This window comes from Archocentrus centrarchus, chromosome 15 (genome assembly GCF_007364275.1).
Source record: "Archocentrus centrarchus isolate MPI-CPG fArcCen1 chromosome 15, fArcCen1, whole genome shotgun sequence".
NCBI classification, from domain to species: Eukaryota; Metazoa; Chordata; class Actinopteri; order Cichliformes; family Cichlidae; genus Archocentrus; species Archocentrus centrarchus.
Window position 1 is genome coordinate 20410159 of NC_044360.1, and position 20485 is coordinate 20430643.

Below are 20485 nucleotides of genomic sequence, written 5' to 3' on the forward strand. Positions count from 1 at the left end.
TATGTGAAGGACAGATTTCGATGCTTGACTGGTGATGCTTTGGATTAGTCTGCATGTTATAAGACAATATAAAAGGTTGTACTGGGTCTTGTAAACCTAAAATAAATGCTTGGGAAATGAGATATCTTTGGTATGAACACTATTTCACATGAGTGCAGCCGTTATTGTGTTGAAGTGATGTGTTGAAGATGCAAAATATATGGAACGGAAGGAGAATGGCACTCTGTGGACTGCTTTAAAAACAACTGAACCAGCTGAGCATAGGGAGTTGAGCATGACTCAAGCAAAACACAGGAAAGAGACTTCGTTAATGACAAATGTTTCCCTCATGCAACTTCATTTGGTTTGCAATAGCATGTAATGTCTTTACAATGCCACTAACAGCTAGCTAAGCTAGGGCCTCTATATGGGCTGGCATGCTGGCAGGCCAGTGCTTTGACAGCATCTGGTGAGAGCATGTCTTTGACATTCACATGTTAATGTCATTAAGCTGGGCTAAAAGTAGGGCATATTCACTGGTGACCGTCAATAAATTTGATATACCCGGTACCAGCCCTTTATGGAGCTTAGAATGTTGAATTGCTGCTAAGGCCGTGCCAGAGAGCTGTTGATTCTGTTTTATGGCATTTCTTCCTTCATTGTTTTTCTGTTGTAATGTTATTGAGTGGGATTACTTAATTCTTTCATTTTTTAGGATAACAAGACTGTCAGCTGACTATGACATCTGCCCAAGTAGCCCTCAAAAAAAGTGGCAGAAAAGAAGCAATAAGATGAGACAGCCCATAAGTTTTACTGTTGAGGTTTTTGCAATATTTCAAATAATTCATTGTTGTAAATCCTTTTATATTTGTACAGGTTCACTTGATGTCACAAATAACGATCCTTTTTGGCACACAAAATGTGAAAAAAATGAGCTCTTTTTTTACTATAATACACAAAATCTCTGTCTGCTTGTTTCTTTGTCTGCCAACTCTTCTTACACGATCAGGACTTGTGCAAATAAACCTGGTGCACATGTATATCAGCTATTACGATGCCATACTTACAGCTACCTAGCAATGGGGTAAAATGCACCTATGACCCTGCATTTATGTACCTATAACATGGTATGCACTTATCAAAGTGTTTATCATTTTAACTTAATTACAACATCTTATTTACATCCATAAAAGCTGAATTACAAATTATACACTATAATGCCATCATGTTGCCTAGCAACCACCTAGCAATGGGCGATAATGACCCATTTTTGCATTTATGCACCTAAAATGTCTTAAAAAAGCACTGTATCATTGCATCATAATTTCACAGCTAGCAGCACAAACAGGCCAAACAACACTGTAGCACATACAAGTTATTTAAATGAACAAGATAAATGGAAGTATCTGTTTCTAAGGCACCATCACTACATCTGAACAATTCTGCACTGCAACAGTGCTTACATTAATTGCCACTATCACACTTTAAAAACATTTTAGTGAACACTCATCCGGTTTTCTAGGTCAGAGTGCGGAACTGATGTTTTGACTGAAAAAGGGGAGATGCAGGAAAGAGTTACACACACATGCGCATGCGCGCACACACACACACACACACACACACACACACACACACACACACACACACACACACACACACACACACACACACACACACACACACACTCAATCTGTGTTGTGTGAGTGATGACTATCTGGCATTTTCCTGATGACTGCACCAGAGGATCTGATCCTCTTCAGTGGGAGCCAATACAATTACTGAATCTAGTATCAGTCATCAAGGTAATCAGCAGGGTAATGATAGATCATTATATGCTGCCAGTATATTTCAGAATATTTAACTGCCCCAGCGTACACTGGATAAGAGCTGTCTTTTCTTGTAGCATTAACATTAATTCATATAAATACATTGTTGATGTATTTCTTCACATAGGTTTTTGTTGAGCATGCACTGATCAAATTATGGAAAGGCCAACCTGAAGTCCACTCAGCTAAAGAGAAGCAGATCACCATATGTTCTCTATTTTTAGAATCAGCATGTCAGTGATTTTGAACCATGCTTAATGCTGATGTGTACACCCCTCAACTGGAACACTGCATACATATCAAAATACAAATATTGACTGAATGGTTATGGCTTTAAAAGTATGTTAACAATATAGTGGATCTATGCAGTGTATACCTTTAATTTTTTGGCAAAGTGGTTGTAATCATCATGTGCTGATGGACAACAGCAATCCTGACAAAACTGCAGCTGTCAAATGAAACATGACTACTTATTTAATCAGTACTTTCTAAGAGAACGTCCGGTCTGATTGATTTCCTAAGTAATCTTATTCTCTGCTTGTCAGCCCAAATTCAATGGATCTTTGTGTAAAATTTACTGATAAAAAGACAGTTTCATTTTAACTATTGCACATTTCCTCTCGAAAATTTTAACACTATCACAATTAATATGGGCATAAGCAACACTGGCTTTACTTATTTTCACATATGTCCCAGTATATACAAGAGTCAGTTCATCAAACACACACACACACACACACACACACACACACACACACACACACACACACACACACACACACACACACACACACACACACACACACACACACACACACACTTCGAAACTTATTCCTTACTTCTGAAAAAAACCCAAAACAAAACAAAACTGTATTTTGTTTGCAATTACTAAAGATGCAAAAAGAATCTTTAAAAATATGAAAACAGCATTATGTTTCCAGAAGTGTACTACACTAATTACCACTAATTCACATATGTCATGAAGTGATTAATGAGCACTAATTTTAAGAGTGATTTGATTACTTCAATTATCTGTAAACGTCACATAAAAGACTGAAATATTCATTTAGGGGTCCTTTAACTTTTTTTGTGGTTAGCACTATGAACTGGACAATGGAAATGGAAGCACTGAAGATATAAAAAAATTGCTCTACATATTGTTTTCTTACATGTTTCACCTCAGAGGAACTGCATGTTCTGAGGGATGCGTGATAAAAGCTCTTAGAATGAGAGGTTGACCTAGAAACGAGGCACAAATATTTATGATAGCATTAAAGTTTTGATGGAAAGGGAAGAAGAGTTACACATGGAAGCAAAAAATATGAGATCCAAAAAGGTCAATTTGAATCATCTGGGTTTAAAAAAAAATATCTTCTACTAGGGGCCAAATGGAAAAGTTCTCTTTTTTTTTTTACCTAGGAAATTTCAACAACTGCTAATGCGTCCATCAACTGGGGAATGTCTGTGTAAGAAAATTATGTTAGTTGAATATAAATAAAGTAATTTTTGGAGGCTCGAATAGAAGAAGAAATTTAAAAAATGCTTTCTTCCCTAATGTTGTTGGACTTATAAAAATCTGGAGGATTTGGTCAAATAACACTAGGCTCAATGTCTCGCCTTGTGATAAAAACTGAATATGAGCACTACAAATTTTCAGAATTGTTCTGGATATTCATCACTATTACGGCAATGTATAGTAATATGCAAATCTTGATTTCTTTATACACTGCTCAAAAAGTTTAAAGAAACAATTTGAAAACACATTATATCTTAATGGGGAAAAAAATCATGTGTCATCTACAGACGGCTGAATTCAAAGACACCCCAAAAATCAAAGTTAAGAAAAAAAAAGATGTGGCAGGTTAGTCCATTTCGCCAAAATTTCACTGCAGCAACTCAAAATACTACAGTACTCAGTAGTTTGTAGGACCCCCATGGCTGACAATGTCGGGCCTCCTAATGAGATGATGGATGGTGTTCTGGGGGATCAGGACCAGGGCATCACTGAGCTCCTGGACAGTCTGAGGTGCAACCTGGCAGCATTGTATGGACCGAAACATAATATCCCAGAGGTGTTCTACTGGCTTTAGGGTGAGCGTGGGAGCCAGCCAATGGTATCAATTCCTTCATCCTCCATGAACTGCCTCCATACTACTGCCATGAGCCCGGACACTGTCGTGCACCAGCAGGAACCCAGGACCCACTGCACCAGTGCAGGGTCTGACAATGGATCCAAGGATTTCATCCTGATATTTGAGGGCAGTCAGGGTGTCGTTGTCTAGCCTGTAGAGGTCTGTGCGTCCCTCCATGGATATGCTTCCTGAGACCATCACTGACCCACCACCAAAACGTTCCTGTTGAATGATGTCACAGGTAGCATAATGTTCTTCATGCCTTCTCCAGACCCTTTCATGTCTGTCACATAAGCTCTGTGCGAACCTGCTCTCATCTGTGAAAAGCACAGGACACCATGGTAGACCTGCCAATTCTGGCATTCTATGGCAAGGCTCCATGGTGCTGCGCATGTGAGCACAGGGCCCACTAAAGGATGGAGGGCCCTCAGGCCACCCTCATGAAGTCTGTTTGGTTAGAGATATTCACACCAGTGATATGACCACCAGATATTCACTGGAGGTCATTTTGCAGGGCTCTGGCAGTGTTGATCCGGTTCCTCCTTGCACAAAGGAGCAGATATCAATTCTACTGATGAGTTAAGGACCTTCTACAGCCCTGTCTGCTCTCCTAGAGTAACTGCCTGTCTCCTGTGCTCTTGAGATTGTGCTGGGAGACACAGCAAACCTTCTGTCAATGGCACGTGTTGATGTGCTATCCTGGAGGAGTTGGACCACCTGTGCAACTTCTGTAGGGTCCAGGTATGGCCTCATGCTACTAGTACTGACACTGAACCTAGCCAAATGCAAAACTAGTGAAAAAACAGAAAAGATAAGGAGGGAAAACATGTCAGTGGCCTCCACCTGTAAAACCATTCCTGTTTTGGTGGCTGTCTCATTGTTGCCCATCTACTGCACCTGTTATTAATTTCATTAACACCAAGAAGAACAGGAACTGGACTGAAAATTAGTGGTAACAGGGCTGAATCCAAATTTGAATTTTTTTGGTTAAATCATCATCGGTATGTAAAGAGGAGGTCAGGAGAGAGGTATAACAGTGAGTGTCTACAGTCATCTGTAAAACACGGTGGAGGCTCTGTCATGGTTTGGAGCTGCATTTCATCCAGTTGTGTTGGGAATCTTGTCAAAACTGAAGGAATTATGACTCTAGAAAAGTACCATCAGATTTTGATCCACCATGCAATAACATCTGGCAAGCATCTGATTGGCAGCAGCTTGATTTTTCAGCATGACAATGATTCCAAACACACTGCCAATGCAGTAAAAGCATACCAGGATAGAAAAACACACAATGGAACACTATCAGTCATCAACTGGCCTCCCCAGAAGCTAGACTTCAGCATTATTAAACAGTGTGGGCTCATCTTGACAGAGAATGGAACGAAAGGCAGCCAACATGTTGTATGTCCTTCAAGAAGCCTGGAGAACTTTTCCTGAAGACTACTTAAAGAAATTATAAAAAAAGAACAACTTGCCATGTTAGAATTATACAAACTCTGTTTTTCCCTTATACACTGTATTTCCATGTATTTTCAACAAATAGTTGAACCTACATCCCATTTCCTAGCAAAATATAAAGAAATGAGTATTTTAGCACAGTACTGTAGATATTAGACTATGATTGTATGTGTACATAGGCTTACTTGCTAACCAAGCTACCTATGGGTAATGCCAAAAAAAAAGAAAAATGAAAGATATCTACAGCCAAAATATTAAACTTAGTTCAACAAACTAATGGGTCACATCAAGGTGACTATGCCTATCTTTCATATACTGTCTATGGCTTCTACACACTGAAATTGTGTGAGTGTTCTTTCTTTTTGTGGCTCAAGACATTTGCACAGTACTGTACAAGCTATCATGCAGTAAATGCATTAGTAATTGATAGTCATTAGTTTTTTGTACAGTGTTGAGATGTCATAAATTGTGCTCAGCAGTTTTGAGCATGATTTTCCTTTTAAAATGCTGTGGAAACTGTAATACTACAGTAGATAATATAAAATTGCATTTTCCTTGCCTTATGTTCACAATTAAAGTGCATTCAATACAAAAAAACACAGAACATGTTACAATAATACAAACCTAAGTGTTCGAAGGTCCCAAATCTTCATACTATCAGTGACAGCACTGGTCAGGAAGAGGTTGTATGAGTCTGGAGCCTGTGAGCTAAATGCTGATCCCTTTAAAGATAGACAATAAACAAAACTGCTTAGTCAGCACAGGCTTGACTTGAAATTAAATTAGTTTTTCTCCATTACTATTATTTTCTTATGTGAGGTACAGTTTATAATACTTGAATATCACACTGGGCTGTGAAAACTAAAAAAAAGGAAGCAAAGCTGAGGTTAGACTGTCTTTGTGTCATCTCTGTCCTTTAGTTAAACACAAAAAGTGTAGAGTTTCTACTGCACATCTATCCATAAATTCCATTCAGGTTTTTCAGACCAAGTTCTCAAATGATATAGATAACCGTGCAAGCCAGAGAGAGAAACAGAGGGAGAGGCAGAGAGAGAAAAAGAGTGAGAATGAAGAGGTGGTGGTGGTGGGGGGTTGTTTAGATTTCCACTGAAAGTGTGAGAAAGGCAGCCTGAGAGGGCATTTCCAGTTCTTTTTTTTTTTTTTCCAAGAAGTCCTGTGCTGTGATGAGTTCCAGGTGAATTTTGTCAAAAAGGCGATGGAAATTTCAAGTAAGAAAAGCTGCTTCTCAAGATGCAGTTCCTGATGTTTGGTGAGACTCAAGAGGAAAAGCAATAGGGAAGGAAAAAACAAAAACCTGTATAGTCTCCAAGCAGGTACTAACCCTACACCAACCAAAAAGCCCCTTAGGCGCCCAGGCAGAGAATCCCACAGTGACATCAATAGCCAAACTAAAAACAACACACCACAGGCTTTCCACAATGTAATGCACACAATAGCTGGCATGACAAAGAACAGGCACCTCTGGGCTGAAGGAATAAAGTCAGCTGTGTGCAAGGGTGAATTGCAGTTGAATGCTCTAATGCCTTTCACCCACACCAGTGGGTGCAGTGATCCAGCTAATCCAGGCTGGCCAGAGTATGTAAAGTAAGTTGCGGTAAATGTGACCAACAAGTCAATACCTAAGGGTCAATGGGTACAAGCCTCCTTCACACACATATACTTTTCTGTATCTACCAAGTTACATGAGCATCTGTACAACAGATATTTTCCATAATTTTTATGATAAAATTCAATGGTTTTGTTGCTGGTACAAAGCTGGAAAGCATTCATATGACTCTTATATGTAGAAATACCAGTACCTCCATATCACTGTAAAATGTGAGGCAATAAAATTGCTAACAATATGCAGAAACAGAGACTTGAACAAATGAATTTTATAGTTTAATTTCGGGTGATGCAACATTCTTCATAGCACTATAATAGATGTGGACTCAGGCCCAAGCTGTCTACTTATTAGACACCAACAAATTGAGTCCAGATTGGTTCAAGACAGGGATGTGGAAGTAAGGCCACATAAACCCAGACTGCATCATGGAACAGCTTTACTCCAAGGCCATCATCCAGCATGTAATCTCCTCCTGCCATCCCCTATGGCAGCCTTAATCCTCTTGCGCTAGAGACTAACATTCAAGATGAATGATACTGGTGATGGCATGTCCTGTCTGTCTGTCACGGAAATCTTTGTATAACCATGATTTTTGTTTTTAACCATGACCTTTTTCATTCACACCACAAACTAACACTTTTATTCCCTCAAAGACAATCCGTGTCTTATGTAACTTGCAAAACCCACAGAGATGCCTTATGCAAGACTACTCCATCTGCCAAATAGTAGCCCCTTCAAGGGTAAAATGGAAGATGAGGTTCACACCAGTAATTGGTTCCAAGTCAAGCAAATTCTTTGCTTTGTGGGGTAGATCTAAACGTCATCCAGTCTGCGTACGGACTGAGGAGATGTCTCTGCCTCTATCAAAGATTGGAGGTTAAGGCAAGGTTTAGTCAGACTATAAACGAGGAGAGCCATGTGAAGAAGATTTTGACAACTTACATACATGCCTTTAAAGGGAAAAAACACATTTTTATTTTTGGTATTTACATTTATTTTAAAGAGAACTATCATTAAAACAATAAGCATAAGCACAAGCGTAATTCTTATGGTTTACGGTTTAAAAAAACAAGACCCAAGCCCAATGGGGATAGCCTCCTGTGATTAATGAAAATATAAAATAAATTCAGAAGTCAGGATAACATTACCGCATAATACAACATAATAGAAAACCCTTCAGCAGACAACTTATTACCTTGTGCAAAACTATTTTGCCCTAATTTGGAGGCCTTGCCTTAAACTTTTATCCAAATACTTTTAGTCATCCCTGGATAAGTAAAGATATGATACATATTCCAGCAAAAATATGTTTTCAATATTAACAAAACTCATTCAATGAAAACAATTTTAAGCATGCTGTAAGACATTCTGTGATTATCTTTCACATTTCTACAAATACTTTTGGTAACTGCATTGCAGAAAAGACAAAATATTTCCATGGTAAACAAATTAGAAAACAATTACATTCTGCATTCTTATACAAGGGTGTATACTATATAGTGTCTTTGTATTTATATAATCTATAACAATAAATCAGATATAATACATACTTACAAGGTAGTCACATCATAGTATACTCATGTGTGTACAGGAATATGACTACATAATGAACCCATAATACATAGTCTGTTGATATTGATGGATTATGTATACCGTCATTATAATCATAAGGCAACCTCGGTGTTTCCATTTTAGCAATATTGCTGAGCAGTAGGTATGGCTTTAATATTTATGGCCGTGAGTCATCCCTGACCAACATGATAGACATTGCTCAGCCAATCAGGAGTTGGCATCACAGGCTGATCAATAAGGCTGCAGCCTAGAACTGATGTTACTATAAACACACTGGCTCTTTACCTAAACATTTGGAATTGCCCATTTTCTCACTATTTAGCTGCTGCAAGCTGTTTAAGGACAGTTGCTAGATATGGGGAATCCCCACTTTCTCCATTTCTGTCAATAATGGTCAAGTAGATATAACCAATTAGGCATGAGAAAGAGGCTGCATATTATTAGCATATATTATCATATTGTTAGCAGGGTGCCAGTCCAGCACAAGGAAACAGACACTAACATGCATGGCTTTGGACTGTGGGAGGAAGTTGGAATACCTGGACAGGACCCATGCATTCACAGAGACAACATGCAAACGCCACACATAAAGGCTCTAGTGGGCTGTCGGGTTTGAACCAGAAACCATCTGTGAGTTATCAAACAGATCTTTCATACTGTAAGTCACTTTATATAGGCTGTAATGACTAACTGGATGTTATAAAGCTGGGTTCACATCTATACTGCATACTCGAAGGAAAATCTTTTCAGAGAAATCCAAACACATGTAATAAGCTTTAAAAAGCAACATCTTCCAGTTTCTGAAACTATGGTTGCTTAGCACATGGATAAAATGCAACCTAACTTTAACCCTACCCCTAAATGGTTCACTGGTGACCTGGTGGATAATAAGTGGTTAACAATATATAACAGTATTAGACAAAGATGTCATTGAATGCAATTACTATTACACAAAACAAATATATACTTAAGATTGGTAATTTTGGAAACATGAACATTCAAATTGTCTTACCTTGTTTTGTGTGATGCAGTGGATGGCTCTGCTGTGGGCATCAGGCAGCTCCGAGGCAACTATGCCTTTGTTCATGTCAAATACTTGAATGGATCGATCTGACCCACACACCAAAACAATGTCTGAAATAGCTGTTAAGAAATGTTTTAACATTAATTTCAGAGGACCAGCTGGGATAAAGCACCTTGAGGTGACTGTTGTGAGGTGATTTGGTGCATTATAAATAAAACTGAATTGAATTGAAATAAAATATCTATGATTTTTGATGGAAAATTATTCTTCACAAGCTTGGTAAGCTTTTTTGGGGTCATGTGATGAATTTAGTTCATAGCTGGATACATAAGGTTGACTTCCTGTAGTCACCTTCAATCATTCCATGCCATTATATATAAATAGACAGAAATTAAAAGGAACCCAGGATATTTGACCTCATGGGCCTTTTATGCTATAAATGGACACTCCAACTAAAGCACAGTGTTAAAAACTCATGCATTCTTTTAATATTTTTAAAAATCCTAAATGTTTCATACATACTTTGACCTATGAAGGCTGACATTGCTTTATGTGAGCAATGCACTCTGGAATAATGATGTAACCTTGTTACACCCCAGAGCTTTACTCTTTGATCATCATTTTAATGTAGCTGTTTTGCACCTCAGTTATGAGACACTGGAGTTCAAAGGTTGAACATAATGCATGTTTATCTCACTGTAGGGTCTCCATAGTCAGGGTTCAAGGTCAGTAAAAATTAAATGTTTCCAGTAAATTAAAGATTTAATTCACTGTTTAATTCACTGCATTAAACATTAAATTGCATAGCATTTTGTTTCATTCCATGTAAAATCAATGGAGAATAATTTACACATTTTGTTGCTGAAACACCTCTGCTGTATAAGAACAAGAAAAAGGATACATGAGAAAAAATCATTGATTGCAGACAAAGCAGTGATGTCTGTTGCTGGTGATGTTGTAAAGCATCCCGCCAATTTGTTGACACTCCGTTGATGATATCTAAGGAGACAAAACAACTTAATATATGCCAGTTTGCTCACATTGCATCCATGTGTGCACATCCTCATGACAAAAAAGCCATGCATTTTTCACACAACAATTCAACTGAAGACTAATGAAGAAAATATATACATAACCAACAGTTTATGCATCATTATAAGGTTCACATGCTTGTGTGTCTGTTTACACATGTAATTGCTTGCAATTACCTTTTAATGTCATCACGTGTGTTGTCCAGGTTATACAAGTACAGGTACAGACAGGGCCCAGATGCCAGAAGTAGAAACTTGTCGAGATAATAAAACTGAGCACCTCTAATAGGTTTGGAGAACATTTTGTCACCCTAGCAGAGACAAAACTCAGTCTTATTACATTATTTTTCTTAATTATTGAAACAGTTGTGAGATTTAAAAAAAAAAAATGTATATTATTTCAGTTTTTGCTTAAATCTTACTTGAATACCAGACCACATCCTCATAATTTGGAATGGTTAACAAACTTTTTCTTACATCTCTGAGAAGCTATTTGTGATTCTGGCTCACCCAGACATAGCCCTTGTCCCTGAAACGACTTGTATCTGTTGCCAAGCTGTTTCACAAGAATACCAAGCAGTCAAAGGCTGTAGACCCAGCCAAGCTGTCTCACTGAGTGAAACAAAGCAGGGATGATAAGCATCAGCTATGGGGAGACCTTGGAGCTTGAGGACAGACCCTTGTTTTTACTTGGCATGACAAAGCAGCTGACTGTCCCATTAAATATGATACCCAGTGAGGTAAGGAGGGTCTGCATATGATCACAGCTTTGGATGCTCTGAGTTCAGTTAAGGCTTTGATAGCAAAGGTGCTATCATTGTGCCAAGAAACACATTATTAGTTGCATTAATTTGGCTTTTCTTGTTGACCTTTTTGTTTTAAAATTCTATTAGGTTTCTTATTAACAATGGGCACAGTGAATTAAGCAAGTTCTGTATAAATATGCAGTTTGCTCTTCTGATAGAAATTCCTCTATTAGAAAGGTGTGCTATGACTGAATTTCTTTTTAGGCATCTTTTACTTGCATTAACAAAACAATGCAGCCACAATGTGGGACAGATTTCTTAAAACTCTATCACAGAAATCACATCTGAGACAAAATTCTGTCAGGAACAACAAAGGAAAACATGAAGCAAAAGGTTTTGGATACACTACTCAATATGTGAATGACAGAAGGAGCGCTGTAGGGACAAAAATCCTTCCAGCAATCATATTTATCTTTGAGAACACAAGAAAAATGTGTGCAGCAGGTATCTGTAGTCATTTTATTGAACTTCTAAATCCATTTGAATTTTCAGACCTTCAGAGAGAGGACATTTTTGCAATATGAGGTCACTCTGGCTGGTCTTCATTACACTGGTTTTTATGGTTAGTACTTGGACTTAGAATGAGTGAGGGAAGTTTCATGAAGGCTTAAAGTAGGCCATGTAGTTGTGATGGGAGATTAAGGTGACAGAGAGAGAGTGAAAGTAACATATATATTAAAAAAGTAGAAGAAGAAGAAGAAAAAAAAGTGTATGTAACTGCATGGAGGATTTACCATGATAATGGCAGGCTCTGAGCTACAGTGGGTCCAGATTCTTAGTGACAGGTCTTCTGACGCACTCAGCCACCACTGTCTGCTAAGGCTCCAGCTCAGACTGCTTATTGGCTTGTCATGCCCTAGATAAAAGAAGACACGTTTGAAACCTGGTAATGCAGAGTGTGGCTACAACATCTACTTTTATGGAACCATTCAGGGAGCCAGGAAGACAGAGGAGAATAGGCTTTTGGTGACCTACGTGTCACCTCAGCTTCTGTCCTTTTATCTCTGCTACCCCCTTGTGGAGACTCTGTTCCAGCTGCACTTCAGCCATCAAGTGCAAAGTGATGCTTGACATGCACGGGTCTCCTTTCTTTGCCTGTCACTGTTAATTTTATTGCCGAGGAGCACTCGTCTTTAATCTTTCACACTGTGTATAATGGTGACATATGATTACTTCAAACCTACAAGGTCTCAAAAAAGAATGTGCTCCCTATCAACAATTATTGCACTGGAATATAAGCAAACCACACTATTCTTGTAAAAGAGGAGCCTGTGTTTAGTTTTGACAGCGACAGCTCAGTGAGTGAACTGGAATTTTCTTTATAACTCTCAACTTGAGCCATGCATCCACTTCAGAGTAGGTCAAAGTTATTCAGAATAGCCCAAATAAGATAGATTATCCAAACCGAAAGCAGACTTATTCTTATCAACATCCTTCTTGTCTCTTGTAGAGGGGTGAGGTGTTAACTCTAAAATGTTAGCATAATTTGAATTAACAAAGTGATATGTTAAACATTAAGCAAAAAAATAAAATAGGTCATCTGCTGAAAAAAGCAAATGAATGTGGACAAACATCAAGCAAAGTTATGAATACTCATGTCTGCACCACACACCTATATAGACAGCAGGAGCGCCAGTAAGGCAGGACTTGTACAGTAACACCGTGCTGTCTCCAAGACCACACAGGATTTGTTTTCCATCACCTGGGAGGGACAAGGAAACACAGGATTGTTTTATTAGGATTTTTCAGTCCTCAGCTGATTTATTACAGCCCAAAATTGGAAAGCAGAGTTTAAAACACAACTGTGAAATGTTTTGTTTGAAAGAGGAACATTCATCTTGGGAAAACAGCAACAGTGAAACTGTTTTTAATATACTGCTAGCCATATTTCATAAATTGCTACCTTACTTCACCCTTACAGCACAGGATGGACAATCCTGCATGCAGTCGGCAGTTATCAGATCCACTAAAGCTTCTATATTGGCAGGTGTTTCTAATACATTCCCCACTCTGTCCACTCATGATCGTTATCTTTACTCACTCATTAATAACCTTAACCCCTGGTATTAAAACAGTTTAAATAATGGTTTGACAAAAAGACAAAATTATTGTTAGTGACCTACCTGAATACTGAAGGCATGAGACTTGCTTGTTGAGGCTTACATCAGTACATGGAACAGCTGGTGCCGCACTGTCTGCTGGGTAATCTTTAAGGAGTGAACCTCTAAATGGCAAAAGTATGTTCATCATTCACATGGAAAAACACATTTTGTTAACAGTGCATTTTTAAATGAAAGTAGGATGGATTACTCACATATTTGTGTCGGCCTTTTTTCTAGAGGAAGAATTCTTTTGAGCATTTGTTTTGGGTGAAAACATGATCCTCCTGAAAAAAAGATCAACTAAATAAAAAAAAAAATACAAAGAACAAAACAAAACCTTTCCTGTGTCACGGATCACAACTGCATTTTTTTTTTCTTTTTAGCAAAAAGAAAATTGAGATTAAGAACTATTTAAGCTCCACACCTGCTGTTATTTGAATATCTGCTTTAAACTTGCTCTTTGCTCATTTTTAGGACACTCTAATAAACAGTAATTTGATTATTTATCTGGCCAAAAGTTTTTGTGTTAACATACCTTGGGGCACTAGTATATCCGGATGACTTCACTTTTGAGTTGAAAACCAGAGGCTGCTCCTTTATACCTCCTTTATTAAAAGATAAGATGGTCATTAGAACACCAGCTAACAAAAATACAATCTGCCAATATCCAAAACATAAATCCATAGATGATGCAATGACAGGATGAGATAAGACTCTTTATTATTGCTAAAATTAAAATATATCTACCAGTATACTGAAGTCGTTTTATATTTTAAAAGGAGGATTCAAGATTTCTGGGTGACCACTCCATGCTGTAAGAATTAAGTGTATCAGCCACAAATGGTGATGGTTCACTATGAGCTCACTTTTTCCACAGCCATTAAAATTTGTGAGGCCTTCCAAAAACCATTCTCCTGTCAAACAAAGCTGAAGTGAGAAAAGGTCATATAGTCTCCAGGGCCAGGCATATATACATACACACTCCCTGGCCACATTAGGTACACCTTGCTAATACCGGGTCGGACCCCTTTTACCTTCAGAACTGCATTAATTTTTAATGGCACAGATTCAACACGGTGCTGGAAACATTCCTCAGAGATTTTGGTCCATATTGACATCACAGCATCGATTCAATTCAATTTTATTTATACAGCGCCAAATCACAACAAACAGTCGCCTCAAGGTGCTTTGTATTGTAAAGTAAAAACCCTACAATAATTACACAGAAAACCCAAAAGTCAAAACGGCCCCCTATGAGCAAGACAGTGGGAAGGAAAAACTCCCTTTTAACAGGAAGAAACCTCCGGCAGAACCAGACTCAGGGAGGGGCAGTCATCTGCCACGACCGGTTAGGGCTGAGAAAAGAAACCAGACAAAAGACACACTGTGGAAAAGAGCATCACAGAGTTACAGCAGATTTTTCAGGTGCACATCCATGATGTGAATCCCCTGTTCCACCATATCCCAAAGGTGCTCTGTTGGAATGAGATCTGATGACTGTGGAGGGCATTTTAGTACAGTGAACACATTTTTATGATCTGAGCTTTGAGATGTGGTGTGTTATCCTCCTGGATGCAGCCATCAGAAGATAGGTTGACTGTGGCATTTAAATACATGCCAAAATATCCCCCACACCATTACACCACCAGCAGCCTGACCATTTGATACAATGCTGTATGGATCCATGTTTTCCTGTTGTTTATGCCAAATTCTGGATCTGCTATATGATTACTGAAGCAGAAATTGGGACTCATCAGACCAGGCAACAATTTTCCAATCTTCTATTGTCCAATTTCGGTGATCCTGTGTGAAATGTAGCCTCAGACACGAAGCAAGAAGAGCAAGAAGCAATTTTAAATTGTAGCGTTATATCTTTGTTTGTAGCATCCTAACACAAAAACACATAATTTGTTCCAATTTCTTTAGATGAATATATGAAAAAAGCCAAAGATAACACAGTTTGCAGGTCATAAAATAGTATTTTTGCACCAATAAGGTGATTCCCAAAGAGTTATTAACTGAAAACTTGCATGTATCTGCATGGTGTGTAGTGTGTCCTTAAAAATGTGAGAAAACTGGACAGATGGAGGACAAAAGAAGCAGAAGTTGCAGGCCTAAAAAACCACCTGCAGCAGATAAACAGTATCTGAAATCCATCCATCCATCCATCCATCCATCCATCCATCCATCCATCCATCCATCCATCCATCCATCCATCCATCCATCCATCCATCCATCCATCCATCCATCCATCTTCATCCACTTGGAAAAAGAACAGTTCAAAGAAATTGTTAAAAGCCCCAAATTTCCATGACATTCATGCCCAAGAGTGTATATAAACTTCTCACCACAACTGTATGTTTGCAGATATTTCAATACATTGCTGCACCTATTAAAGAAATGATGGGTGGCTTGAGACCTTTGCATAGTACTGCATATCACTGGTGCTTTCAGCAACTACCTGCATTTCATGAAACTTGAAAGAGGTGGAGCAGAGGCAAGGGAAAAACTAATTAAACTTTGATAAGGATCAGAATCGTGTTGGCCTTGGTGGATGACACGCACTCCAGACTTCCTTTTATTTATGTATTTTTTCTATGCTTTAACTGAGTGTACAGTAAGACATTACACAATGTAAATTCTGATACCATTTGCAGCCTGGAGCTACAACAAATTTTATGACAACTCACTGCCGAACTACAGTAGAACCTGAAAAGCACAGATCGACTGGTGCTTTTGTCTGATCCAGTGATGGTGTTTATAGCATTAGCTTGTTTTTTATAGGTCAAAATGAAAGACTTGTCAACAGACACACAACAAGTAGTTTTCATTTCTTAATTAGTTACGTAGTGTTTAAATGTTAGGTAATGCATTAATCCTTTTAAGTGCTGTGACACTTGTGGCTTACATGTAAAACCATCCTTCATTTCTGTAATGTGTTGTGAGACAGAGTACTAAGTAGCTTTTGCTGCTCCAGAACAGATTACATGTTGAAAACTAAGCATTTTAGGCCAGAGATCTAATTAAATGGAGACGCAATCACTTGGCATTGCTTAATAGCCCTATTGACCTCCTGCTGATGTATAATGGCGCTTTAGTTTTATGGTGCAGTAAAAATCCCATAATTTACGCTGACTTTACACTAGACAGCTATTTGAAGCAAAGTGAGAGTTTCAGACAAATTTCCAAGGAAAGTCATGTGTGCGTAAAATCACAGCAGTTTGCTGTGTGCTTGTTTTACAGCACTCATTATGTAAGATTTCCCCTAATGACAAAAATCATTCAAAGATGTTTCATAATATTCAGATCCTTTAATCTACTTCATCACATTAGGATGTCTAGTTTCTAATGCAACAGCTACAATGGCAAAAATGTTACAAAAGTGTTCATCTGCTGTGCTCAGGTGTGCACCTGTAGGACCTCAAGTCCTGAGTTACTGTTAGGATTATCAAACTTGAAGGGGACCTATTATCAGCTTCCTTATTTTGTGTCATATACTGTTAGACTGGTGGGTGCTTACATTAAACATTTACAAAGATTCAAATATTGAGCTCAGCCTATGTGTAAGTAATCCCTATGATCCAAAGGTTCAGGCTTCCTATTGCACTGTCCACCTAGTATCTGACAGTTGTTTCATTCTTAGCTCTATATGATAACCCTAATATGATCATCTCTGGCACAGAGCATAGAAGCTCCACCATTACTTTTTGATTTGTTTTATAAGAATTGGCCCACTAAGTCCTGTTCTCAATCAAAACTCAGAGTTAGCTGTGCCATGGAAAGTATAAACAGTAATTTTTAGAGATATAAATCTGTCATCTGTTGTGCGTACAGACGTGGACAAAATTGTTGGTACCCTTCTGTTAAAGAAATAAAAACCCACAATGGTCACTGAAATAACTTGAAACTGACAAAAGTAAAAATAAATGAAAAAATGACTGAAAATTGAAAATCAGACATTGCTTTTGAATTCTGGTTCAACAGAATTATCTTACTGGAACTGTAGCCATCCTGCCTGGATGTGGCCACAAGAGGAAAACTGATGACAAATTAAACAGAAGTATGATACAAATTGTAACCAAAGAGCCCAGAACAACTTCCAAAGAGATTAGAGGTGAACGCCAAGGTCAAGGTACATCAGTGTCAGATCGCACCATTCAACCCTGTTTGAGCCAAAGTAGACTTAATGGAAGACGACCGAGGTCACCGAGATTCGAACTCATCCCAAGATTTTTAGTAGATGTATCTCTGGTGTGAATTTGAACATTCTAGGTCATGTCGTTCTCAAATTATGGCCAACGTTAAAGTTTTTGCTTAGAGCTTAGAGACTGGTTCTTAATTGTGAATGGTGTGATGGTGAATGACAGCACTGCAGCATTGCATTGGTGAGATCAGTATTTATCTTAGAGAAAATACCAGGCCCAACAGTTTCCAGTGCATCCTGAAGTGGGCATATGAAGAGAAAATATCTAAGGGACATCTAGTGGGCTCCATGTCATCTGTCTTTCTTTGCTTCTTTATTTCTTTCTTAAAAACTGTCTATTCTGCCTGACAGAGAAATGTTAACAAATCATATTGATGTATTTTTTAATGTTGAATGATATGACTGAAGTTATTCAGTGCTGGCGTTTTACTAGTCTCCAGAAATTGTAACCATAAAACGACTTCATTCAAGCAACAGCACTCAGGGGTTAATGGTACACATCATGCAAAAAGTAACAGCAGCTGATTATCATCATTTCAAAAAGTCAACAGTCCAGGTTCAGCTCATGATTATTTTACACAGATATCAACTCTGCACTCACAGCTCTTTTTTAAGAGCTCCATCAGAGTTCTGTCAGACATGCAATGGAAGAACTCGTCCATTTCCAAGACTCTTGGAGGTTTATGGTGTAATTTGTATACAATTCTGTAGATAACTTCACAAATGCACGCTTGCATGGAGAGCACCATGCTGGGTTAATGTGCAAATGTTTGTGGTTTCTGGTCTGACAGTGCAGCCGCATGGCACCTCTAGACTCTTCAGTAGACCCCCTGCACAGTCTGGCACTGGCAAATTCCTTCACTCCAGCTGCGAGGAGACAGCTAATGCTGGCTTTCTCAGCACTACCTCTCTGTATGATGTATGTATGTAAAACTCAGTATTTAGTAAGTCTCCATGAGAATAGTTTCAAGCTGGCAGATCCTATTCATAGATTTTATCTGTGATCCTAATGGTCCACCAGAGAAACACAAATGGGCTCACTTTACCTATGAACCCACTACAGCAAGAAGCAGCTATTCAAAAAACTGGGTTAATTTAAGAGAAACCATCAATCTACATGTACTGCTCTACTGGAGTACCTGTTTATGAAAACAGGACAGCCATATAAAACCCCAGCAAAATGCAGGGATGGAATCTTTCAACTGTGTACACTTACAGATAATGAAGATGTTCTCAGTAACTTTTGTAATTGCCAAGCAGACTTTTATTAACCTAAAAATAAAATTTATGAGTAACATACTGGCGCCATAGCGTAGTGATTTACATGTTCACCTAACAAGCAAAAGCTCCCTGGTATGATCCCGGGAGGAGACATAAATCCCTTGGGATTGCATGTAAAATATGCAAATAGAATAGAAAAAGGGTAGAAGTTTTAAAGCCCAAAGTCATCAAACAGTAGTATCTTTCTTTTTACTTTATGTGCATGAGCAGAAGTAGGAGGTGAGTGTTCAGGGACACTGACCTTTCTTTTTAGGATGGTTGGGTTCCTTCCGCTTTAGCTCAGCATTCAGGGGAGAACTGAGCAGTGGAGGAGAACTGAAAATAAGGGAGGGGTGAAATGGGGGGGAAAGAGTTACTGGAAATGAAAGAGCACAGCATTTTCCACTCTTATGGATTATTAGCTCCTCTAATTTTCAGTGCCATGATATTGTTGACTCATGAAAATCCAGATGGCATGAATGTTTATAATAGAGGAAGTTAATATGGAAATGTCAGAGTCAGACGGCATTAGAGGCAGGAGGCCAATTTCAAAAACAGGCCACACTCATATATAATACTGCTGGTGAGCTGAGATGACCAGTCTTTGAGACTAACAAAAGTGTGTAACGGCATTGTTTATGCAAGTTGTGACTAGCCAACATGATTATGCTTTGGCTCATAAATAGCAAATTTGTTAAAGTAGAAAAACACATTAAGTTGATGAAATTAGCCCTTATTGGTGCTGCTGGGCTTTGCTAAGTAATCATTTATGGAGGTATGGGTAATGGCTGAATGAATGTTCCTTCTTCACCAGGGGACAATTAAAAAATGTTGGCACTTAAAAAGTAATCTTATTGTGACGGTAAGCTTACGTATGCGAATTGAAAAGTTCAGATGTATAAAGTGTAGTAATGCACTAGCTAGAGCAGTTCTGGGCATCATTCCAATAGCTGCAAAACATTTTATGTGTCATTCGTAGAATTTTTCATCTTTTTTTTATTTTATTTTTTTACAAAACAAGTAGCTGAAATACTTACTACTATATGTAACATAAAATAAACATCTGAAACGTGGTTACATTTTATTTTGATCAGTATGCTACAGTCAGTAAAAAAAAGGTTTTGTCACTGTAGAAGGTCAAAATATTGTAACGCCGCCTAATATTTTCAGTTAACCGCAGGTTTACCTTGGAAACACTGAAAATCCAACACCACACGCCAGGAGCCTTCCTAGGTCACATAAATGCACCTCCAACATGACCACACACGGGGTAAACAAAGAGCTCACTAACACCACCATCTGTGTGGGAAATAAATTGAATTAATAAAAAAAAAAAAAAAAAAAAAAGTCAAACAATAGTTGAGCAATGGTCCAGGCTTTACAGAGTTAAAGTTTAACCACAGGCGCACAGTAAGACAGTCAAAACTTGTAATGACCCAGTTATTTAGTACAGACTGGTATAGT

General features: G+C 38.3%; 1 protein-coding gene across 4 annotated transcripts in view; it reads right to left on the minus strand.

The window, feature by feature from the left end:
• The window catches only part of wdr27 (WD repeat domain 27), a 43248-nt gene that overhangs the window by 15968 nt on the left and 6795 nt on the right, over positions 1-20485 (minus strand). For 2 of the 4 annotated variants that reach the window (XM_030748283.1, XM_030748284.1), the window contains exons 11-21: positions 20208-20320; positions 19284-19357; positions 14093-14162; positions 13770-13841; positions 13579-13679; positions 13068-13157; positions 12190-12311; positions 10827-10960; positions 10520-10617; positions 9607-9728; positions 6020-6117 (exon numbers count right to left, since the gene is read on the minus strand). In XM_030748283.1, coding sequence (XP_030604143.1) covers positions 6020-6117; positions 9607-9728; positions 10520-10617; positions 10827-10960; positions 12190-12311; positions 13068-13157; positions 13579-13679; positions 13770-13841; positions 14093-14162; positions 19284-19357; positions 20208-20320 — 1094 coding nt within the window. The remainder of the gene's footprint in view (positions 1-6019; positions 6118-9606; positions 9729-10519; positions 10618-10826; positions 10961-12189; positions 12312-13067; positions 13158-13578; positions 13680-13769; positions 13842-14092; positions 14163-19283; positions 19358-20207; positions 20321-20485) is intronic. The other 2 variants (XR_004021105.1, XR_004021104.1) reach the window with 1 other exon arrangement.